Raw genomic sequence first — 24,924 nt, 5'->3', positions numbered from 1 at the left:
GTGAAGTGTTAATAAATATTCCAAATTTTCTCTGGATTTGCAGGAAAATGAACGTGTTTAGAGCGCCAGAGAAACCGCCAAAGCACAACAGGTCAAGCAAAGAACCGGAACTCCCAAAAGGCAGCTTTTCCTGTTCTGTTTCTCAGTCGGGAAAAAAAATCAATAAAAGAGCCCTAGTTTTTTCTTTTTGATTTTTCGTTTTTTTTCCTTCCATCTTCCTTTTTTTTGCTTTGTTTTATTTTTCAAGGACCCACTCGGCCACTCTTGTGGGTTATGGCTTCACTTTCAAGTCCAATCTCCCTCTTCAGATTTTCTTATTTTCGACTCCTTCCTTCTGCATAAAGCCAAAAATACCCTCTTCTCTTCTGTTCTTCTACTCCAAATTTACTACCACTTCTCCCTGCTTCTGACTCTCTTTCTCTCTCTTTCTCTTCAAGTTCATGAAGATAATAATATGGAGATGTTTTGAAGCTGAGTGAGAAAAAAAAAGGAGCATTCTCTTAGAAATGGGTTCTTGTGTTTCCATCCATAAGAACCCGGATTCAGCCATAAAGTACCGTTTATCGATCGGTTCTAAGACCGATAAGGTATTGATTCCCTCCTCCAATGAGGAAAAACCCGTAAATGGTGAACACCCGATCTCTGAATTCGGCTTCAAGTCTCAGTTCTTGCCTCAGCCGCCCTCTGTGACTACTATTCGGGACTTTGGTATGATCCTTTTTTATTTGTTCCGATGCATATGCATTCTTCTTCTTCTCTTGATTGGTTTAACTGTAAGAGTTAATTTTCTGGATTTTTTGCCTGAAAAAAAAAATCAGATGTTGATTCTTGTTTTCTGTTTGCCATGTCTGGTGATAAGTGCAAATTAGATATGAATAGTCCCTTTCTTTGGTTATAGTTTACTTCTCAGTCAATTTCTCATCTAGGATTTGCTTTAGAGATGAGTTTTGTTCTTTTTCTTTCTTTTGCAGTTGGCAAGTTGAACCCGTGTATTTTCTCTTCTTTGTTTCTTGGCTATTTCTTTCTCCAAATTCTGAGATGGGATTTCTTTTTTAGTGAAAAAAACGGATTTCGCATTTACTTTGATTTACGTAATCAGTTTTATTACTATTTTATACTGATCTGGATTTTGCATTACTGCAGAGTTCGACTAAAACTGTACTGTTTGTCTTGTGGGTTGAATCTATTTATTCACAAGGCTGTGCAGTTTCATCCATTACCGCCTATAGTAAGGATCCTAGGTGGATTAAATTGCAACCGTAGATGTTAAGAGACAGTAGCTTATGATTTGAAAATTTACCCTCAGGGCTGATTTTCTTTGAAATGAATCCAGGATTCGTAGCCTGCCGTTGGATTATATGCTAGACAAAAGAAAACTCAGTGTTACAACTAATTAATTCTTGAATTAATCAGTTATAGTGTGTTCTGTCATTTATTGTGTTATAACTGATTAATTATTTATAGTGTGTTCTGTCATTTATTGTGTTATAACTGATTAATTCTTTGAATTCTTCCATCCTTGTGGATTTTAGATGCAATAAATTTAATATGCCAAGATCATGAGACTAGCTGCTTTTCAAGCATATCCTGTATGGATTGTATATTGTATAATTTGTATATCCCGCTTCGCATATAAATCTGAATTCTGAATAATATGCCTCTTTCTTCTCTCTCTCTTTCTCACCTTGCTTGTCATTACATGATGCTATCTAGATTGTGCTGTGCAATTTGTTTCTAGATCAGTTACAGCCCCCCCACCCACACACGCACACACAAAAAAAAAAAAATCCTGCTTGACAGCTTTTGCAAAAGCAAAAATTAAAAGGAAGTAGGTGAATTTCAATAAGTAGGCCAAGTGAGCTAGAATGGCCAGTGTTCATTATAAAGGGTTATTTTCATCAATTTGGCTGGGTCAAGCTTTGGAAATAAAGATTATTTTGTCGCTAAAGTCCTGGGCTTTATTCAGATATCCTCCTGTAATCAGCATTTCCTCTACTATGATGTAGTTATCAACCAGGTAGCATGTGCATGGGGAGGGAATGGCCATTTCCTCAAATGGGGGAATGCCATTCCACCAGGAATGAGAATGGGATTCCGATTCCACCCAACCAAACAGTTGGAAACAGAATGGATCATTACAATTCCGGTTCCGATTCCAGACCCCTATTCTCACAAACCAAACGGACCCCGAGTAATGGTCTATTCCCCTCACCTGTTTGGTTTAGACTGGAATCAGAATTGGATTCCGATTCTGGCTGTGAACCAAACGGACCCTCAATGTAGTAAATGTATGTAATGCCCTGCAATAATTTCACAACTGGAAAATGAAGGGGCCACTCAAAAGCTGGGAAAGATTGTTGCAAAACACAATGGGAATGTCCAATAAAAATAGGGCAGAATTTATTCTGTGGTCAGGTTTGCAAAAAATATTCTCAGTGCTTCCCCAAATCTCTCTGTTATTCTGCACAATGTGTATTGGTGCCTTTTCCAGATATGGAACAAAATAAACCTGTGGTCTCATATTGACTGCTATTGTGCTCTATACTAGGGTATTGGAAAAAATGAGCCATTTGGATAAATTCCTTTACCACTTAATAGATGATTTTTACTGTACAAAGAACGAAACCGTTTGATGGCACAATGTGTGATGCAGGATATCTCCAAAACGTGGGCGGTTAATGCCTGATTCGTGACTAAGCTGTATGACCTGCTATTTCTGTGGTTCTGTCTGCATGTCTTAATCACCATTTTTAGTTATCATAATATGGCAAAATCTATACCAAGTCGGGGTTTTAACTGCAAGTTTGGATAATTATTTGCAAATGATATCATGTTATAAGTCTTAGTTATTTTGCAAAAAAAGGAGAACTAAATTGAAGACATATTCATATCTTAAATAATCTTCTTTTCTTTGTAGGTAGTAAAGAGGAAACTTTTTTTGACTCCCAACCTTGGTTAGAATCAGATTGCGAAGATGATTTCTTCAGTGTCAATGGTGGTAAGATCACATCAACTAGTATAATATGAAGTCTCCATGTTTTGCTTTCTCACAAGAAATCATGTTGTACCTTATTGTGCTATCAGCAACATTAGATGGCTTTATGTTACATGTTGTATGTTGTACACGTGCTCTTCCTAGAATCATTTCAGGCCATCTAGTTGGCTGGCCTGCCCTCAAATGGACAATAGCCAAGAAAGCACCCACTCTTATGGTTTTGGCTTTCCACTGAGAAAAGCTCATTTCTTGGTCAGTTGCAATTTGCAAATATTGTTTTTTTTACAAGTTGACCAAATATATGGCACTGCTCTCTTGCATGAAGCTAAAGCTTTACAACCGTTGTGATAAATTTCTTTATGTTTTAACATTCTATTAAAAATTTTGGGTGTTACATGTTGCCCTGATATTAGGTCTGTCTTCTATGCAGAGTTTACTCCATCTCGTGGCAGTACTCCAGTTCATCAGAGCAGCTTCATAGGAACCCCTCGACTTAATAAATTTCCTTTTGTGGATGGGGCTGCCAACTTCAAATGTGAACCATCCCCAACTGATAAGAAAAAGAAATTAGCTGAACTTTTCCGAGAGAGCTTTGATGGAGATGTGTTCCTTGGTGATCAAAGTGTTGCAGGCAACCAGATTATGACCAATGGAAAGCCAGAACCTAAACCATCAAACCTTGACCTCCCATCAAGATCTACTGATGGAGTCCCATATGCATCTGGAGCAAGCTCCATCTGTAGTAGTGAGACAACTCCTGATAGAGACTCCAAGCATGAGAAAGAGAAACCATCCAGGGCTGCACAGTGTTGCCTTCCAAGTATAGTCCCGAATCTTGGCTTTAATGAGAGAAAGAAGAAACTGAGCCCTGGCCGAAGTGGTGGAGGATAACAGAAACTGATTTCCCATTCTCAGTGATAGGATTCACTTCTAGATTTGTGTAAATGGACAAAAAAAAGCCAGGGTCTGGGATCTCCCAACTTACAAATTCCAATATTTTTCCTCTCCATAGATTTTCATAATAGAGGTGCCATATTATTGATATTCTCTCCCAAGTCCTAGTGAAAATTTTCAGATCCAACGGCATGTATAAAAAGAAAAGAGAGGATGCTTTTGTGATTACCTCCATCGAAAGTGTTACAGTCTTAGTTTAGTTACTTTTTTAAGCAAAGCTGTATTATCCTTTTCAAGTTAGAGGTACTTCCGCTGTAAACAAACTCGAATGCCCTTGTAATGGAGAAAGATGGATGTATGAATTATGAAAGGCAACTATTTATGTATAAAAGAGATACATGTGTGCTTTCTCTTCCATTGCTGTTCTAGATCTGCCATTTCTGAGTAGTATATCCATATGAAGGCATAGAATAGGTATGGAATGTAAATATGCGAGCTTGCTGCTGGTGCAACTTGAGGGTAAGTGGGTTGAGATTTACTCTGATGGAAGGTCAGGTTCGTTTTAAGAAACATAAGAAATACATAGTTTTGAAGGACTTCTGCTCTCCTGATTTGTATAGGTTGTTTGAACATCCTCACTGTGACACTCTGACCATTGATCCATCCAACAGTTCTTGCTTGAGAATTACCCCCAAAAATAGAAAATTCTAGCTATTGGTGAAGTTTCTCCAGCTCAAAATGCTCTGTAAATAATGTAGAACTCTATAAAATGTATATTCTGCACACAGTACAAGCAATAAGCTCAAATGAAGGAATTTCATCTCTTCTTATGGACAGACAGAAACGACCGACCACTGGAAAGAAGGGAGCCCGAGCATGGACAACACTGAAGGAGAAGATGTATAGTCGAAATGCTTGTTGAACATACGATGCCTTGGAATGGAAGAGGCAAACGTGTTCTCAAAGCACTGATACTGATGGTCAATCTCTAAACTGACTACATTTACAAGCTAAACGTTGTGGTCTCTTTTGTTTGTCGCCGTTATTCACAGTAGGCAATTTCTAGTTTTCTACGGTACCGGAAGGCCCATGTTACATGAACAACCTAAACCAATGAGCATGCTGTGCTGCTTATCTCCCATGTGTTATCATTTATCGGGTTGAATTTGAAAAAACAAAAGGTTAGGAAAGTTTTGTTGTTCGAATACTTCGAAGCCAAGGATTGATACACACGCAACATATACTCGATGATGGTGCATTCATTGAATTGTTACCGTAAAAATTAAAATTTTGAGCCTTAAGTTGTGTTTGTTTTCGGTGTAAATTGTCATCGATATAAAAATAGATCGACGGAGTTGAACACTGATGGATTTAAAATGAGTGAATTGTTGAAACTTTTTAAAGTATAATAATCGATGTAAAATTCAATTATGCATAAAGTTTATATTGATTTTCAATATAAAACTTAGACTAAAAACAAACACATAAAAATACGGACCTAGATTAAAGTTTTACACAGAATATCACAGTAGGATTTAAGTTCTACTAGGCACATCATTGTAATCACACTCAATATATATTCTGACAGCTAAATTGCTTTAAATCTTTTGAAGAATAGACTCGGGTATTTTAACTTTTTTGTAAGGACAGGTATTTACTGCTTACCTGATTCACACCACAAAGTCTGAGACCCCCCCCCCCTTTTTTTTTTTTATTCAAACAATTCATTTACATAAATTAATCATTTCTTTTTGGCTAACACGTAAGTTGATCAGATTTGGGTTTTAAAATTAACCTGTTTAATAATAGGATTATATTTAGATATAACCCTAGATTAAGATTCGAATCTAAATTAATTTTATAAAATTTGCATTTTATCATACATAGGAAAAATATCCATAATACCGGAAATACATTATATGGAAAGAGATTTGACCGATTAAACCCCATGCATTTTTTTTATAAAAAAAAAAAAAAAACCGCATGATTGGTTACTATTTTTCTGAAACCGGTTGATTAATCATAATTTTTCTAGTATCATAGTCAAAGCCAATATAAATCTGAACCTTACCTGATTACAGCCTTAATTACCGGATGGATGTGAATTAAACATTGCCTTTTTTTTTCTTTTTCTTTTTGTAAAACTCAAAATGGCAAATCAGCTCAGAGACGCACAGTATATATCCACGGCAAGGGAGAGGTCCCCAACACATTGCCATTAAAGTTTGCCTAAAAGCTGTTTTGTCATTTTCAACTGTAAACACCTATTCTGTTTTGTCTTTTCTTTTTTTTTTTTTTTGTCTCGAAAAGTATTAGGTGCTCTACTTTCATGGCAATCCCGTAAGTGCGAGTTAATCCTCAACTCAACTGCAGCTCACTCAAAATGCCCTCCTTTTTCTTATTAAACAAACATTGTTTTAGTTAGGCTTTAGGCATTTAAAAGTATTAGATGCACTACTGTTTTCAATAAACAGGATATTCCATTTATTACTAAGGCTGCGTTTGGTTTGAAAGAAAGGTCCTACCTTTTTCTTTCAAACCTAATACAGCGTAAAAAGTAGGCCTGCTGCAGCTTCGGTGGACGGTGGATTTATTTGACCGGGCTTAGAGCCAATCTAGGCCCGAAACCGGATTCAGTCAATGCAAGCCTCATTCGAACAGTCTTTATAATCTTACATTGGGAATATCTCCCCATGAAATAAAGCATAGAAGTACGAAAATATTCCCAATGCAAACTGTGAAGGCTATTCGAATACAATGGAATTTGCACTGACTGAAGCCAATGTCTCTAGGCCCAGCTTTAACTGTGAAACCTAAGTACCCAAACCCAGGCCTGACCTGAGGTTAAGCCTGACTTTGTAACCCAAGTTTGGCCCATGATTTTGATAGGTCAAAGCTTTCACGCCCGGACCCAGCCTAAAGCCCAAAAATGGAATTAAGCCCAGAAAAAGATCAGGTTGGTCAAGCTGGGCTAGGGTTGAGCCCACCCAAGTGGCAGCCCTAATTAAAAGTAACAATGTTATGAAGGCGCTCATGGTCAAATACAATAAAATGTTGATGTTACAGGGGTATTGCTGTCTTTCACTACCCTTAAATAGAAGATGGAGCTCTAATCATAGGCCCAAGAAAATACAAAGCAGAAACCTCCAAGCATCGAAATTGTGCTTGCTTTCTAGTTTATTGCAAGTTTTATTAATCATCTTTCACCATACATTTGCATTTGGAGGGTGTATGGTGAAAAAAGATTTGTAAGGCATGCGAGGATAAGAAAAAAAAATGTGTTCATAGCATTTTGTATTTTCTCTTTGGCTGGTAACTAGAACACCCTCTGTTATGATATTTATTATTCAATGCCTTAATTCCACAAAAACGAAGAGAAATTTCTGGTTGGATTAAAAATAAATAAATTGATCATTGAAAACTTTTTTATTGGCCTCTTATTGGGCATGGGCCTGGACCCAATACCGCAAATCGCACTTACCTTTTCTGCACCTTTTTTCATAAAAGATATGCCCAAAGAATCATAGAGGAAATGGGTGGGGGACTGGGGCAAGATGTTTTTGGTGGGATTAGAAAATGGTTGATTGGTGTCACGTAAAGGAAGAGAGAAGTGGCTGAATGAAAGGAGAAGATAGAGATTATCTATCTACCTGTGACATCACCCCGATGCCATATAAGGTAGGCTTTACAGTGCAGTGCTTTGCCATAGTAGGACTATTAAAATATGGCAATTTCTATCGTACCAGAAAGAAATGTCTGACAAACTTTAACCAATCTGAAATCCAAGGTTAGTGGTAACCAGCTTTTTTGGTACCGTACTTTAGGTATTTTTTTTTCTTCAAAGGTATATCATAATTGAACTCTTAAATACTGAAACTTTTAACCACCTATAATGCTTTAAAAAGATACTAAAAATGGAAAATGCAATTGATAAACCAGATGATTGAAGCTCCTTGGCTTACTGGTTATGTATTCCGAATCTTCTCATGGCCGGTGAAGAGAGGATGCTCAGCTCAATGATATCGTGCCAATTCATTTATATTAAGAGGTATTCATCATAATTCACAGGGTTTTGGTCGGGTTCAGCCTCGGTTAGTGCAAGTTTTTGTTTATACCGTTTCAAAAGCCTTTTGCAATTTTTTTGTATTTTTTGTTTTTTTTTTGCAATTTGTTTGGTATTTTTGCATTTTTTTATTATTTTCTATATTTATCTATATTTTTTGTATTTTTTTGTGTATGGTTTGAGTTAACTAGTTTTTATCATGTGGTAGTCTTGAGAGAGATTATTCTTTAAAAAATTATTATTTCGAGTATACGAACTCTCATGACCCATTTTTATATTTATAGATGAGGATAGATGAATTAGTATGAGTGAGGGTGGTTAAGAATCAATATAAATGGATCAATATGGGTGAGTTAGGGTGACTTATAATCATTTAACAATGATTGATGATGGATCATGATGGATTGGTGGGTCAATACGGGTATATTAGTATTGAATCCACCCATTTGCCACCCCTAATTAGTAGGTTAGATCAATAGTCTTTGAGAGAGTGTTCTTCCAAAGACCACGTATTATGCTATTTTGATCTCTCGTGTTTATAGCGTCCTATTGGTTGAAGTGTAATTCTTGATATTTGCATCGAAATTGTCTCTTGGATAAATAAAAAAGAGTAGTGGTCATCAAAAGAGATCTAATGCGAGTAATCAGTACCTTCAAAATTTTATGATTACATGTTCCCTCTTAGCTACTCTAAAAGATACTTGTGAAATGTAATCATCTAGATGTAAGAAATAAATCAAATTTATTTGAAAATATAGAATAGAAAACCACTAATGTCAAGGAAGGTTAGAAAAGCAAAAGGGAAAAAAAAAAGAAAGAAAAATTAGACTTATCAATTGAGATATGTTCAAGACATTGTCCTTGAGCAGAACTTCGCCTATTTTCGAGTAGGGCTGTTCATAAGAATGTCCAACCCAATCAAACCGATCAATTCGGACCGATCCAACCCGAGTCGACTGGGTTTTCATCAATACCGGTCGATTTTAGGTTGGGCAAATATATAAACCGATATATCAGGTCAGTTTCAATTTTTTTGTGTGAAAACCGAAACCAACCCGACCCAAACCGAACTAGTCTTCTACTAGTTCGGTAGTTTCTAGTTTGAGTACTTTCCTACTTAACTATAACTAATCTTCTACTAGAACTAGAAGGTTCATTAGGCAACTACAATTAAAATAGGCAATCTATCATAGTTTTTAATTTTCTATAATCTTTTACACCAAATAGGCGACCCATTAGGCAATTACAATTAGAATTCAATTAGGTGTCCTTTTGTACAGGAGCAAAACCGAAATCGACCCAAACCGACCCAACCCGACTCAAACCGATCAGGTCGGTTTGGCCTATCAATGGGTCGGTTTCGATTTCCACCTCAGGTAACCCGACCAAGTCGGGTCGATTGGGAAAATCCCAATAAATCAACCCAACCCGACTCGTAAACACCCCTATTTTCGGCCAAGTTTGGTGCATACAAGATATAGGTATGTAGGCGTCATGTTCCAAAATTCATCAACCTGAGTGGCTCCCAATAATCATGCACTCAAAAATACTTCGCTACAAGAATTTCAACAATTTTCAAACTTGATTAATGTGATGCATGAGAATGGAAAAATGCCAAAGACAATTATTAATAAGGCTGTCAATGCGTCAGGTCTACCCGAACCAACCAAACCAATTATGTATCAGTTATAGTTCCATCTGCTGTCTTATTGGGTCGGTTCCAGTTCCGTAATTGTCGTCCCAATTATAATTGACTCAAAACCGGTTTTTACTGTTCCGAACTGACTCAAACCCGAACTGATTATATATAATATATTAAATGTCTAAATTTGTAATGATTATATGAATAATATACATAACAATATATATTCGAAATTGTAATTTTAATATATGCTATTAAAAAGAATTGCATTTTAATATCGATTTCTTTAACAAAAATATAATTTATAATAATCACTTGTATAGAAACAAACAAATAAAAAACCACTAACCGTATTGGCGTACTGTCGTATTCTATGCATATACAGTTACATATAGAGATAGCAAATCAATGAATCAACAGTTCAACACAATAGACAAACCGTTAGACCCATAAATCATAATCATGTATAGCTTTTTTTAATATTAATAAAGTGGCTTTTGGGGCGTGCAAGGACAGTCACGTTATCAGATCTCAACACTCGACGATCAGGGGCGTGCCGGCCTGATTCCATATGTCTATCACTTGGAGCGCTCCGAACTTGGAAGCAGTGCTAACTGACTGGTTCCTGCTTAGTGGAAAGAGTAAAGTAAAACTCTTCTCCGTAAATTTTGATCCCACCAAGTTCCCAACCATCTTCAAGACTTCAACCTACCCCACGACATCTGTTCTTCGCAAATAGGCGCCTCATAGACACATCCACCGTGCATTGAGAACATGATAAAAAGTGTCGGGTGGTATGGTGATTCTCAGTTTAAGAAATCCTCAATCAAATTCTCCCATCAAAGTATGATATCCACATCAAAACTGTGGCCTACGTCCATCGTATCATAGCCTTTCCGGTCATATAACGACAACCGTTGGGTCCCACAGAATACAGCATTCCTTACTGCTGAGCGGAACGTGAAAAAACTCTTCCCTTTCAATCTCGAGATTCCAGTCAATTGGCCTATGCAAAATACACAGAATGGCTCTTCCTTTTTGTTTAGTTTTTCCACTGTTATTTATCTACCTTGTCTTCTCTTTTAAAGCTAAGGAGGGTTTCTACTTTCTACTTGCTGGTCTTCAAACCGGAGAAAAACACAAATGGCTCTCTGTGGGTTCCTGTCATTGGCTCTCCTCAGCTTTTCCTTCTCGATTCTTCTGGTGGAGCAGCCTAATCGAGCATATGGTTCGCGGCACGATACCTTTGGATTAGCAGGTGGAGCATGGGATCCTTATCCAAGGTTCGGATTGTGTGCGTCTTCCGTGATCGTACATGGGTACAAGTGTCGAGAATTTGAGGTAAGAGATACATAGAATTGATGATCAGTTCAGCCCCCCCAACCTGCAATGTCTTCCACCTGATAAGTGGTTTGATTTTTCAGGTTACCACGGAAGATGGATACGTTCTTGGCATACAAAGAATCCCAGAGGGCCGTTCCGGAGGTGGTGGGAGAACTAAGCAACCTGTCTTACTTCAACATGGTGTTTTGGTGGTAAGTGTGCGTTTGCATCTTCATAATGCTGCAACTCTGTCTCTCATTCACATACATTAGCTTTCTTTCTTTCTGGGTGATGAAGACTTGTTCCTCTGTTTTTGCTACACCCGTAAAGAAGCAATTCTTGTGCGGTCAAAATTAAGGTGAAAGAATTCTCCTGATCTGTATGCCCTGATGAAATCACTCCGGCACGAACACAGGATAGAAAGGATCCGCTAGTGATACTGATATTATTTTGCTGCCGGATCCAGGGGTGGATCCAAGGGAAAAGTTTTGATATTTGAAAGCACCACCCAATGGAAGAACCCCGGCTCCACCCTTAGCTAGGTTGTAGCTTTCTGCTTTACTACAATTAATAGAAGAAACTAGTAGTGTTACGCATTTCCCTTCCTTGCTTCTTCGCCGGTAATGAGTGGCCGGAGTCGGTAACTTTTTAAGGCAAAAGCCTAAAAACCCTTCACAGAGGAAGGAGAGTAATATATAACAGAGAGATAATGGTCTTTTTAATTTAAAAACAAACTGGATTAACCGTTAAATAAACTTCTCGATTTGGCAATTCTTGAATTTCACCCTTCAGTGGTGGGTCCCTCTTTAGTCTTTACACATGGAAGGACGCTTTGTTTGTTTGTCGCTACCTGGGGCCTGGCTGTGGCTGGTTAACTCCAGACTCCAGTAGCTATGAAGACAACCTCGATGCCCCCAACCCCAACATTGATCGCCAATCGCTCTAATATCAGTGGTTCTGAAATTTTGCATTTCTTCATACCTTCTTGTATCTTCACCACACAACTGAAAAATGAAATTGCAGATGAGCATTGTTTTCGTCTTGGTTAGTTCTCCAAGGCAAAAAAGGCCAAAGGGCTTGACATTTGACAATTGGGGGAGGATGCTTGCCGAGTTTTTTATAGCCTTAAGCCCATGGGCCAGATCAAGATATCTCCTTTGTCGTGTCTTCCCACGACGAATCCAAACATGTAAATCCGTGAACTTTCCTGTCTGTTGGCTGAGTAATAAGCCATAGGATTCGGTCAAGTGTGCAGACTGAATGTCAGCTGGGCCAAATAGCTACTGTAGAGGAGTAGGAAGTTACGTATATCGTCCATATTTATATGAATTTTGTATGTGTGGGTGTCTGTTTGATAATGAGTCTGTTCTTGCTGAGCTTATTTATTTACAAGTTACAAATTTAATTACGGCTTCAGGACGGAATGACGTGGGTTATGAATTCACCCGATCAATCGCTGGCGTTCATCTTAGCAGACAGTGGGTTTGATGTGTGGATTGCCAACACCAGAGGGACTAGATATAGCCGTGGCCACACTACTCTTGATCCAGCTTCACAGGTTCTTTTTCCTTTTTAGCAGTATCACTTGTTTCAATTCTGTTGCATGTAAATTATACATACATACATACATATAATGATACAAACAACTCTCTTTATTTATTTTGCAGGCTTATTGGTTTTGGTCATGGGACGAATTGGTATCATATGATCTCCCGGCTATATTTGACTTCATATACCATCAAACAGGGCAGAAGCTCCATTACGTGGGCCACTCCATGGTGAACACCTTACCCCTCTCGTTGTGAGTTACTAGCTAGCAAAATATGCCAAAATCAATGTGTTTCCCAAATCCCAAGCTCTAATTATTTTCAGTGGCTGAAGGATTCTGGATTCAAGTGGTGGTTTTTCAATCTTGACAGGGGACCTTAATTGCGTTGGCGTCCGTCTCCCAAGGGAAGTTAGTGGACAAGTTGAGATCAGCTGCCTTGCTAAGCCCAGTAGCCTATTTGAGTCATATGACCACCGCCCTGGGCCTACTTGCTGCCAGAGCATTCGTAGGAGAGGTATGGTATGGGTACTAATACTATTACTATATATGGGGGTCGGAATAATTAATTAAACTATACAAATCTTCTAATTCCATTCCATGATCATGTCGATGTGTTTAACTTTAGCTATACTACTAACTAACTTCTTACTCATCTGCCCATTTCCATTACTTTTACCTGCTGCTTGAACATGCATTGTTTTACCATCTCAAGTCTCAAATACCACCCCAGTCCCCAGCAATTCAAAGTAGTTAGATCTCTAAGTGGATATCATTTGCTTGTTCGAGCTTAGTTGCTAATTTGATATCATTTGCTTGTCGCAGATAACGACCCTAATCGGTTTTTCAGAGTTCAACCCAAAGGGGTAAGACAAATTCATCATATATATGGCCTTTAAACTTGGAACTTTGGAAGTGGATTTGTTTCCCTAATTAAAGTATTGTTAATTAAACAGGCAGCCTGTGGCAAACTTCCTCAATGTTCTTTGTGCAAACCCAGGGGTCGACTGCTACGACTTGTTGACGTCCTTCACTGGTACTAATAATCTGCCTCCTACTTCGTCAAAGCCGTCATTCTGCTAGTGCTCAACCTAATTAAGCTTATTATTATTAACTTAATTGTGTGTTCCAAGGCCAGAACTGCTGCCTTAACTCTTCCACCCTTGATCTTTTTCTGAAGAATGAGCCTCAGTCAACCTCAACCAAAAATTTGGTGCATCTGTCTCAGAGTGAGTCCCAACTCCCAATCCAATTAACTACTTCTGTGGCAATATATGTATTTAGGGGAAGAGAATGATTGATTGATTATACATACGTAACGTAATTAATTGCAGCGGTCCGGGACGGCATCTTGTCGAAATATGATTACGGGAATCGAGATTTGAACATGGAGTATTACGGGCAGGGAAGGCCACCCATCTATAACCTCTCCAACATCCCGCGTAACATTCCTCTGTTCGTCAGCTACGGAGGCCAGGATGCGCTCTCAGACGTTCGAGACGTTGGGCTTTTACTCGACAGTCTTAAGTTCCATGACGGCGACAAGCTCACCGTTCAATTTATCAGAGACTTTGCTCATGCGGATTTTATCCTCGGAGTTTCTGCCAGGGAAATCGTCTACAACGCTATCATCGCCTTCTTCAGACGTCAGTGATCAGTCACTGTGAGATGACCCATTCCAATAGAGGAACCAACCAATGCTTGATAGTTGATAGTTGATAGTCGATATATACACACTCTACATACGTAGTACATATAATTAATTGTATTAATTATAATTTACAACAACGGGACGATGAAGAAGAGCACTAATGCAAGCGCCACCCAAGACCAAGGGGATTGGGTTGGGCTACACCTACACATACGATGACATGTTACAGCGTGGGTTACTGTAATTTTGTACCGAGACAAGAAGCATCTTACCCTTACAATTGAAATTGGTTATATTGTAGCTGTTTGTATAAGATCTAAGCTTCTTGATATACATGTATGGTCCGTTTGGTTTGCAGTCAGAAACTCAGAATTGTAATTGAAATCGGAATGATCTATTACCATAATTGTGTTTGATTCAAATAAGAACGGGAATGAGAATTGGAATCAACAAAAAACGAAATTTTATTCCCAAATGAAAGGGGAGGGAATGACCATTCCCTCAAATGGGGTTATAATTCCACTCAATCAAGCAATTGGAATTGGAATAACGCATTTCCACTAACCAAATGGGGCCAGATTGATGATGTTTCAGTGCTAGCTACTTTCCAGATAACTTCACACTATTTTGAGTTGTCTACAGAGGTGTAACTTGGGCAGGTTGGCCGGGGTTTTTGATCAGCTAGGCCCAACCCTAAGACATGGACCTTGGGTCCATATCCGGCCCAACCCAATATGTATGCCCGAGTTCGCCTACTCGTGCCCAGCCCAAATTGCTCCCACTTGATGAGGACTCTTGAACAGAACCTTCCCAAGGCAAAGTAAGAGCAAAGCGCAAGGACTCTTGTTTATCTTCTGTCCCTTTTATTTAATGGACTAATAGCAATACAAAACTCTTATGGTTGTATTTTGTATCACAATTTACAAGCACCAGTCTCTGGTTCGTCCCTGTCCTGTGTTCATAAAAGAGAAGCACCATCTGATGATAGATCCCCCTATACCTGTCCCATGTAATTAGTTGATTCTATAGATCTTTCTTCAACAAAAAAACCATTACCACGTTATTTGGAAGAGAAAAAGATGTATTGTGCGTTCAAATAGCTTGATCGGATGGGTGTTATTAAACCATTTCTTGAGTAAATGTCAGTAATATAATGCTTCATTACTTTTCAAAAATAATACAATTGTATATCATATGTAATTAGTTATGATATCCATATCAAAATATGTCTATGATCGTTTGGTGGGATAAAATAATCACGGTAGGGCCCGCAGTAGAGCGTTGGTGGCACAGTAGTACTATACAACTATAAAGCGTGCCATTTAATTTGTTGCTTAGTTTCGAAGCCAAGCTATACAAAAAAGACTTCTAAATTTTTGTCTAAATAAATTGTCTGATTATTTATCGCTAACTTAAAGAACAATCCAAAACGGTTGGGAAGTTATACTCAAGGGGCCTGTTTGTGGTTGTAAAATGACTGATATACCACCATTGCCTAGTGCAGTAGTCTTAATTTGTTGCCCCCATCACATTACCCAAAATGGATAAATCCTTTGTATTTCTTGTCCTCCTGACTCCTGAGTCCTGCTTACCGTGTCTCCCATGCTAGCCCAAAGCTTTCTCTATAAGCTCTAGGCCTGATCTTGAAAAGGGCAATCTGGCGAATTTCTAGAAACATGAATCTTGTCGGTAAATGAAACCTTACTAGTATAAAAATATCAGCCTAGCTCAAGTCATAACCAAGGCCATTGGGCATTTCTTGAATTCTCGTCTCTGCATTCCCTCCTTTATTTATACAAAAGAACCAATAGTCTGGGAGGAGAGAGGAGCAAGCATTTTTCCAATATAATGGCGTGTGTTTATAGACTCATGGTGTTGGTGTCGTTCGTGGTTCTGGCCGCAAATGGAGCCCTTACCACCCAACATGTTGTGGGAGGGAGCCAAGGTTGGGGTGAATCTACCGATTTCAGCGCTTGGACTTCAGGACGCACATTCAAAGTCGGCGACCAACTTGGTAATTAAGTTTCTATCTTGCACCCATTTGCTTCTTTTCTAGAATTGGAATCGGAATCGGAATCAGAATCAGAATGATTTATTTTTTAAATAAGAATCGGAATTTGAATTAGAACCAGTTGGAATTGGTGAGAGATCATTCTCTCAGATGGGGAAATGTCATTCCATCGGGAATGAGAATGGGGTTTCGATATAAACTCAATTCCAAACCCCTATTCCCACGAAGTTGAGTTCACTATGAGCTTCACCTGATAATGAATTCTGATTCACTTGATAAGGTTTTGGATCCCAGGTTCGGTTTGAGTACTCCATGAAACAGACTCTGTCTGGTCTTCATATGAATCACTGAAGGTTGGTTGTATTGTTGCAACACTGAGCTTCTTTAGGCCTGGCGGTAATGAAAGCTGACCTGGGATTTCAATACACGACGAGCCAGTCGGCTTCTAGTCTTGTTTCTGAAATTTTAGGTTAGGACAAATAGGTGCAATATCCATAAAAATTAAAAATCCATCATCTTAAAACGTGTTCATATATATTTGCGCAGTGTTCAAGTACACAGCAGGATTGCACACAGTGGTTGAGCTTGCTGACGAAAACGCATACAAGAGTTGCGACACAAGTAGTGCTGTGGATTCCATGGACGGTGGAAACAGTGTGGTCAAGTTGAGCAAGCCTGGCACTAGGTACTTCGCTTGTGGAACGCCAGGCCACTGTGACCAAGGGATGAAGGTCAAGATCAAGACGGTTGCAGACAATGGATCGTCTCCCTCAGACTCTTCTGCAACTTCATCTACCACATCCACATCACCGGCCTCAACTTTCCAATCTCCTCCTATTGGAGTAGTCATGTCAATGGTCCTTGTTTTGCTTAATTATCTAGTTTAATTGAGATTATGTTTCGTTGTTTGATTTGGAAATAATCTTGGGTTTGATGGATGAGTTTAATTTTTAGTAAGGTGTAATCTTGAGGCTTTAATTAATTTCATTCATGCACTGTACGTCTGTACCTGTCCGGGGATTGAATTTAGGTAAATTATAAAAAGGGCAAGTATGTTTATACTTGCCAATTTTCCAAGAGATATGAAAGTTCATACCAACCACCCTTTTTGAGAGTATTTTGCACAGGCCTTTTTTTGCTTCAAAATTTCGGCCGAAATATTAAGCTCTTTTTTAATAATAAAAACATCTTGTTCATTAGAAAATTCGAGCTATGTAGGTTAACAAATATATATATATATATATATTTAAGCTTATTTTTATGAATGAATGATCTTTGTTTTGAGTCCGATATACCCAATAAAGCCAAATTAATTATAACGGGTTTGGTTCTTATTTCTGTGTCCCAGTTATAATTGGGTTTTTTTTTCTTAAATAAAATAAAATTTATTGATAATTTGAAAGTACATGAAACCCAGAAAAGTCGTATATTATATTTACATCAAACTTACTAGAGTAGTAAGCAAAAAGATGAGCTAGAGTATTCTGATCTCTAGGGATATGTTTTGCTTGAAAGTCCTCAAATTTTGTGATATTGAGCATTATAATTTCAATATGCATTTGAGTTATCCAATTGCCAATGTTGTTTCTTTCTTGAATGGCCTGTATAACCTGTGCTTCATCAGAGAAGAGAGATATGCGTTTATATTCTTCTTGATGTGCTTTTTTCAGTCCCTTAACAACTACCTTGAATTCAGCATCTTGGCTTCCTTGAGCTGCAATGACGTTTCCTAATGCAAATAGTAAGTGATTATCGTGAGTGGCTATGACAAAAGCTGCACTTGCACGATTTGAGAATGGATTAAAAGAACCATCAGTACAAATTTTGATATGCTCGGAATCTATGGGAACCAATTCTCACTACATGTTTCTTGGTCCCTTGGAGTCTCCTATCTCAAGAAGGAAAGATGGCATTTGTTGGAATAAATCCTCTGGTGAAGATGCCCCCACCTTGGTGCCTTCTAAGGTTCCTTTCATCCCATATTAGTTTCAGCAAGATACTAATTTTGGATAAGAACACAACTTGATCTGGGTTTGTTAACTCCCGTTTGGTGGACAAGAGCCAATTATTGAGAATCTTATGTAAAGAAACTTCTCCATGGTGATCCGGATTGATGCCAAGTTGAGCATGACACCATATAGCCCGTGCATAGGAACGATGAGTCCTTTGCTTTCTGCTTCTTGCATTAGGAGAGTTAGAACTTGCATACCTAAAATGAAGAGATATGGTGAAATAGGATCTCCTTGTCTGAGGCCTCGCTTCAGTTGAAAATGTCTTGATAAGGTTCCTTGTAACTCGATCGCAAATGATGGAATAGATATACAGTCCTGTACGAGATTACACCAATGAAGTGGGAAATTTATTTTCTTCATAACTTCAATCAAGAAAAGCCGACCCATTCTGTCAAAGGCTTTGGACATGTCTAACTTGATTACAACCCATCCCTTCTTTGTTCTTTGTCTCTTGACATGATGGAGAATTTCTTGAGTGAGCAAGACATGATCTGATATTTGTCTGTCTCTAAGGAACCTAGCTTGATTTGGCGGAATTTGTTCATGAAGTAATGGCTTCATTCGATTTACCATCCATTTGGTGATGATTTTATAGATAATGTTGCAGAGACTTATTGGCCTATAGTCAGATGGCCTTTCTGGATTCCTGCACTTAGGAATAAAAGTGACATTGAGTGTAAGTAAGTTTGGAAAATCCAAAATGCCAAGTTAATGAAATTGACTTGATTCATCTATATTACCCACTTGCTTGATTGCTTCTTCAAAAACTGATGCTATATCGTTGCAATTGGTTAGCCACTCACCATTCCTTCCTTGGATCCACTCAATGTCTTGTCTTTCTCCTTTTGTACTTCACCATTTGATGAAAAAAATATAGTGTTGTGATCCCCTGCTTTTAACCATAATTCTCTAGACTTGACTCGCCAAAGATGCTCTTCCTTCTCTAGCCAATGATCATATTGCTTGTATAGGATTCGCAGGTTTTCCTTGTCGCGCTGAGTTCTCAGATTAGATTGCAAATCATGTATGTTTTGTTGCAGCCATTGAAGCCTTTCCTCCACCCTTCCAAAGACTTTCTTGTTCCATTCCTTGAGTTTAACGGTGACTTGGCGTGCTTTTGAACCAGGGATCTGCTTCCCCCAGGTTGATTCCACAATTTCCTTGTAGTCTTCATGATCTGCCCAAATGGGCAAGAAATGAAAGTGAGGTTTGATGTTTTCTTTAAAAGGTCGAGTGTTGAGAAGTAGAGGGCAATGGTCGGAGTGGTTAAACTGGAGATGGAAGATTTTTGAGTCTGGGAAGATCTGCAACCATGATTGCGTAGCCAAAGCCTTGTCCAGTCTTTCAGCAGTCATACATGAGCCAGATTGTCCATTTGTCCATGTATATGGTGGACCAATAAACCCAAGGTCTATAAGAGCAAATGAATCGATTGTATTCTGCACGGCTTGGGATAACTGTGGTGCTATTCTACCAATCCGGCCAGATTTGTAATCATGAAGAGAAACAAGGGCATTCATGTCACCAATTGACAGCCATGGGCCTTCTCGAAGATCATGCATGTTTTGTACAGATTCCCATATAGATCTTCTGTGTTCTCTGTGTGGACGACCATATAGAAAAACTATCTTCCAATTTTGATGTGCAGGAAGATCGATCGAGAACGCTCAGTTTGATAATAGGATTTGTGGTCATCAAAACCTGAATGTTTATATGCGAGTCCCAACAACATAAGAGGCCACCAGATCGACCTGTTGCTTCGACATGGGCAGAATTATTATATTTCAAATATTTAGCTAGCTTATGGCTTCTCTCTGTATTGAGCCTAGTTTCAGAGATGAAGATTATCTCCGGCTTGTTTGCTTTAATCAGCCTTTTGAGGTGCCTCTAAGTACTGATAACTTGAAACACCGAGCAATTTGAATGATGATCCATAATAACAGGAAAAAAACTCGATGATGATCTTTAATCACCGAACACATAATAATACAGCTGGTTGCTGTTGACCAGAATACAGATTGATTGCCGGAGTCATCAAACATCATCGTCTCACCTCTGTCATCTTGCAGATTATAAACCAAAAGACCCAAAAAATAGCAAGGCTGGGAAACAGAGAAAAGCAGCTAGCTAATCGCTAACTACCGAAGGTAGGATACAGACTGGTTGCCGGACATCATCACGTATTGTAACTATTGTTGGTTTGATTGGTTATAGTGACTATTGTATGGGACTATCTTAAAAGTGTGCTTTAATGCGCATATGTTATTTTGCCCATTAAACAGAATCAGCCAAATTGAATTGCTTATCCACCTGTCTTTTTAGGACCCATTTGGGAGGGCTGAATGGCCTGAATTGAAGATTCAGCTAAGTTGGTCAGCTGCTTTGAAGCACTTGATACGTTATTTAAATTTCAAAGAGGAACAGTCTGACATTGGTGCGCATTTGGAAGATCTACACAGCGGCTTTTAACATTACATGACCTAAGAAATCAAGAATTAAAGCCGTAAGCCATGTTTAGTACAAAACGGAAAATTTGAAAATATATGAACAGAAATTTTGACTTTTCAGCGGTAGTTTCTCCAAAGTGAATCAGTCATAGCGATGGCAATTACCCCCCGTAAAACCGGGGCCCCGCCCTGCCCCGAACCGGGTGGGTTTTTCCCGACCCTAAATAAGGACGGGGCGGGGAGGGGAAAAATAATTTTCTCCCGTATGGGTGGAGACGGATTTTGTATATAATTCCTCAAATCCACCTCGAATCCGAAGGTAAATTAGTAAAATATTTTTAGGTTTAATATTGATATTTAAAATATCTTTAATTTTTTCCTAAATTTTTAAAATCCTAGGATCCCATAATTTTATTTTTGAATTACCGTAAAGTATTATAATTCAATTATAAAATACCCCCAAATTCCAATATCTTATGTATAAATTGTCCATAAAATAGATAATTTTTAAATAATTGTCTTTGAGCGGGGAAAATTCAAGGATTCCCCATCCCCGATGGGGGATAGATGCCCCACCCCGCCACCAGGGACGGGGCGGGTACAGGGAGGGGGTGCCCCGCCCCGTTGCCTTTCCTACTCAGTCAATACAATAACTATATACATGGGCTCTCAGACTCTGGATTTTTTCACCAAACGTAATAAATTAAAAGGTTGTGGGTCCGTTGTTTCTCACACTTAGAGGTGTAAATCGGGTCGTGCCACTCGCGGCCCGGCATGAACTTGGGCTAGCCTGGCACAACCCGACATGATCATGCAAGCCGTGCTGGGCCTGGGGTTTTAGGTCCACGGGTCGGGCTGACACGGTCCACCCGCAACCCTACCCAGCATGGCCTGCGGCACGACCCATATATATATATATATAATATTATATATAAATTATAATTATACAATAAATATATAGTATATAATATATTAATAAAATAAATAATTTTTTAATTTCATTATACTAATTTATTTATTTATTGTATATAAGCAATTATATACACAAAATTCATATAAAATTAAAATTTTAAGTTTTTTGTCAATTTTTTTAAATAATATAAATAGCTTTGACCCGATGCACGGCCCGACTTAGCCCAAGGCTTGGCCCACGGGCCAGCCCAACCCGTGGCACAGCACAAGCCTGCATAGGCCTAGGCCGTGGGTCGTGCCGGGCTGACCCCCAAATTTTTCACCAGGGAAAGCGGCACAGCTCGTGACGGCCCGCGGGCCAGCATGGCACGGCCCACACTTTGTGCAAACCTCCCAAAGGTCGTGTCGTACCAGCCTGACACGACCCACTTTACACCTCTACTCACATTAATCTCACAATTACATCCCAATGTATATTAAAAACATCTTCCAAATTCGTCAGATCCATTAGGAAAACAAGAATCCATGCGCTTTAGCCTCTTATTTCTTTTGGCAAAACAGGATTATATTAACAAACTAGCGGGGACCCATGCGATGCACGGGATTTATTAAGAGAAAACTAAATAATATAAAGAGTCATATAATAAAATACCCCTTATAGTTTTATGAATTTACTAAAATCTACTGTATAGTTAGCATTTTACTAAAGCACCACTTATTATTTGCAATGTATTTAATCAATCTTCCATTAGATGACAGTAGAAACTGAGAGTGTTGACCCTAAAGTTCATTTAAAAAATATGGGCCTAATGGCAAAACAAACACTTCTTAATGAAATGTTGATTAAGTAAATAAGTTATAAAATATATGAGATGTTTTAGTAAAATGAAAACTATATGGTATGTATAAGTAAATATGTAACACTATAAGGTATGTAGGAATGACAACAGGGCAGGGATCATATTCCCTGTCCCCGATCTCAATTCTGAAATTAACCCCATCCCTGATCCTTGACGGGGAAGGGTTCCCCGTGGGGACCCGAATTCCCAAAATGTTTTTCAAATAATAGTATTTTTTAAATAATTTTATTTAAAATAAATAAAAAATTTAAATTATAAATAATGTTTTTAAATATGTTTTGATATATATATATATATAAGATAAATAATATAATAGTAAATTTAATATAAATAACATTTAATATATATATATATATATATATTGGGGTTGGGGTGGGGCGAGGATCTCAATCCCCATCCCCGACCCCGACCCTGACCTCGACCAAGGATTCCTATTAATCCCTGTCCCCACCCCCGCCCTGCCAAAACAATCCCCATCCCCGGCCCCATCGGGTTGGGGAAGTCGGGTCCCGTCGGGGATGGGGAAAATTGCCATCCCTAAAAGTGTGTTCTAATAAATGACCCTAATAGAAACACATAGGACTATACAATTGTTTTATATTTTCAACTTTTTAAATAATTAATAAATATTCATATTTTATATACTACTTTTAATAAATTTTTTATAACACAAAAATAACAATGATTAATTTCAGTTAGGCTTATTTATCAAACTGATGAAATCGACCAACCCGATTAACTCGATCCGAGTTGGTCGGTTTTCTAGTATTTTAGGTTGGCTTTTGGTTAAAAAATTTACCAATTTGACCAAGTTGGATCAGTTTCACTTTGGCCTTTTATAAACCGACCGAAATCGAACGACCTAACCATAGATATATATTAATATTTTATATTTTAAATTTAATTTTTAATAATTGCACTGTAATTTTTAATATTAAATTAAAATTTTAAGTTTAAATCTTTTGAATAGACTAACCAAACCAAAAAATCGACCCAAACCGATACAACTTGAGTGAGCCAGTTTTCACAAAAGGTTAGTTGGTTTCAGCTAGCCAACTCCCTAACCTGACCAGGTCAATTTGGTTGGCCAAATAGCCTACGACTGAACCGAACCAACTCATGAACAATCATAAATTTAGCTAAATTAATAGTTTTATTTCTAATAAATAACAATAGTTTAATCTCCAATAATTATTAAAAATTTATAGCAAAAATACACAATTATTGAAAACATATTGATAATGAAAAGTATAATAATTACAAAAATTACAAAAAATACAATAAGTACTAAAAATATATTAGCTTAGTCAATAAATAGTATAATCTCAAATAATAGTTTAATCTATAATAAATATGAATCAATAACTTATAACAAAAATACAATAAATACAATAAGTATAATAAATTAAATTTAAAAATTTCAATAATAGTAATTTAATCTCCAATAATTATTGAAAATTTTCTGTTAAATAACAAAATAAAATGAATTTATACATAATCATTGAAAATGCATTTATCACAAAAGACAATAAATATTAATTTTAGTATATATATATATATATAATAAATACAGATTAAGAGTTTAAAATTATTATTAATAAATATTAAATTTTTTGAATGTTATTTTCTCAAATTATTAATTGATATAAGTGAAATTAATTATTTACAATATTATGTAAAAATAATAAATTATTATTAATTTCACTATTATGTTATAACTAATTTTCTACTTTGAAGAAATTTTTAAAATTTATTACATAATTTCGTTATTTTAACTATTTAAAATCTAGTTATGATAGATATTTAGTTATTTAAATTGATAATCTAGAAAACATTTAAATTAATTAAATTGATAATCCAGAAAAATATAATTTAAATTGTTAGTACATTATTTTGTGATATATTTTGTAAAAATATAAAATTATTTTGTGTTTTTAATAAACATTTTAAAGTTATTATATAATTTTGTTAGAATATTTAAATAATTCTTAAATTTTTTAATCCAAACTTGATTTAGATAGATATAGATAAAAAGTAGGGGATAGGATAAATATGAATTAGAGATAATTTAGGTGAGAAACTCTCGAGTAAATTAGAGATAATTTTGGAGATAAATAGGAATTAAAGATAATTTGGAAGATAAATATGAATTAGGGATAATTTTGGAGAAAGTGGGGGAGGTAGTTTAGGAGTAATTTTAGAAGAAGAGATTATTTAGGTTATTGGAAAAATGTATATCTAGATGTTTCAAAAATGACATGGAATAAAAAAATCAAAAATAAGGAGAAAACTTCTTAACTGCTTTGTTTTAATATATATATATATATATATAGTTGGGTCGGGCTCGGGCTCAAGGCCTAGGTCCAATGGTCGGGCCGGTCTCAAGCTCGAGCTTGGGCTTGAACATTTTATGTTAATGTAAAGGCAAAGCCTGACCCAAACCCGGCCCGACTTGGCCCATGAACAGGTCTACTCGATGCCGAGAGTAGAAGTGTCAATTGGATTGGATTTGGTCCAATCTGATCCAGTCTAATATGAATCCATTACAAATGGACCGGGTCCAATCCA

General features: G+C 37.3%; 4 protein-coding genes across 4 annotated transcripts; 3 read left to right on the top strand and 1 right to left on the bottom strand.

The window, feature by feature from the left end:
• Window positions 1–242: 242 nt before the first annotated feature.
• Window positions 243–4,304, top strand: LOC104591691 (uncharacterized protein At3g27210). Its single transcript, XM_010250658.3, has 3 exons — window positions 243–708; window positions 2,918–2,998; window positions 3,426–4,304. Exons 1-3 carry the CDS (start codon window positions 507–509, stop codon window positions 3,884–3,886), a joined length of 744 nt encoding a protein of 247 aa, XP_010248960.1. The 5' UTR covers window positions 243–506; the 3' UTR covers window positions 3,887–4,304.
• Window positions 4,305–10,627: 6,323 nt separating this feature from the next.
• Window positions 10,628–14,517, top strand: MPL1 (Myzus persicae-induced lipase 1). The gene is made up of 9 exons (XM_010250659.3): window positions 10,628–10,935; window positions 11,019–11,129; window positions 12,335–12,475; window positions 12,585–12,695; window positions 12,837–12,980; window positions 13,289–13,329; window positions 13,420–13,499; window positions 13,597–13,692; window positions 13,798–14,517. Exons 1-9 carry the CDS (start codon window positions 10,738–10,740, stop codon window positions 14,115–14,117), a joined length of 1,242 nt encoding a protein of 413 aa, XP_010248961.1. The 5' UTR covers window positions 10,628–10,737; the 3' UTR covers window positions 14,118–14,517.
• A 1,323-nt stretch (window positions 14,518–15,840) lies between these two features.
• On the top strand, window positions 15,841–17,204 carry LOC104591693 (Cupredoxin superfamily protein). The gene is made up of 2 exons (XM_010250660.3): window positions 15,841–16,128; window positions 16,672–17,204. The coding sequence occupies exons 1-2, from the start codon at window positions 15,963–15,965 to the stop codon at window positions 17,010–17,012; spliced, it is 507 nt and encodes a 168-aa protein (XP_010248962.1). The 5' UTR covers window positions 15,841–15,962; the 3' UTR covers window positions 17,013–17,204.
• Window positions 17,205–18,762: 1,558 nt separating this feature from the next.
• Window positions 18,763–19,699, bottom strand: LOC148791984 (uncharacterized). Its single transcript, XM_088903045.1, has 2 exons — window positions 18,941–19,699; window positions 18,763–18,783 (listed from the first exon to the last, which is right to left on the bottom strand). Exons 1-2 carry the CDS (start codon window positions 19,697–19,699, stop codon window positions 18,763–18,765), a joined length of 780 nt encoding a protein of 259 aa, XP_088759171.1.
• Between the last annotated feature and the right edge of the window lie 5,225 nt (window positions 19,700–24,924).

Source organism: Nelumbo nucifera, chromosome 4, assembly GCF_055504915.1.
Source record: "Nelumbo nucifera cultivar China Antique chromosome 4, China Antique-T2T, whole genome shotgun sequence".
Classification (NCBI taxonomy): domain Eukaryota; kingdom Viridiplantae; phylum Streptophyta; class Magnoliopsida; order Proteales; family Nelumbonaceae; genus Nelumbo; species Nelumbo nucifera.
This window is presented reverse-complemented; position numbering and strand designations above follow the sequence as displayed.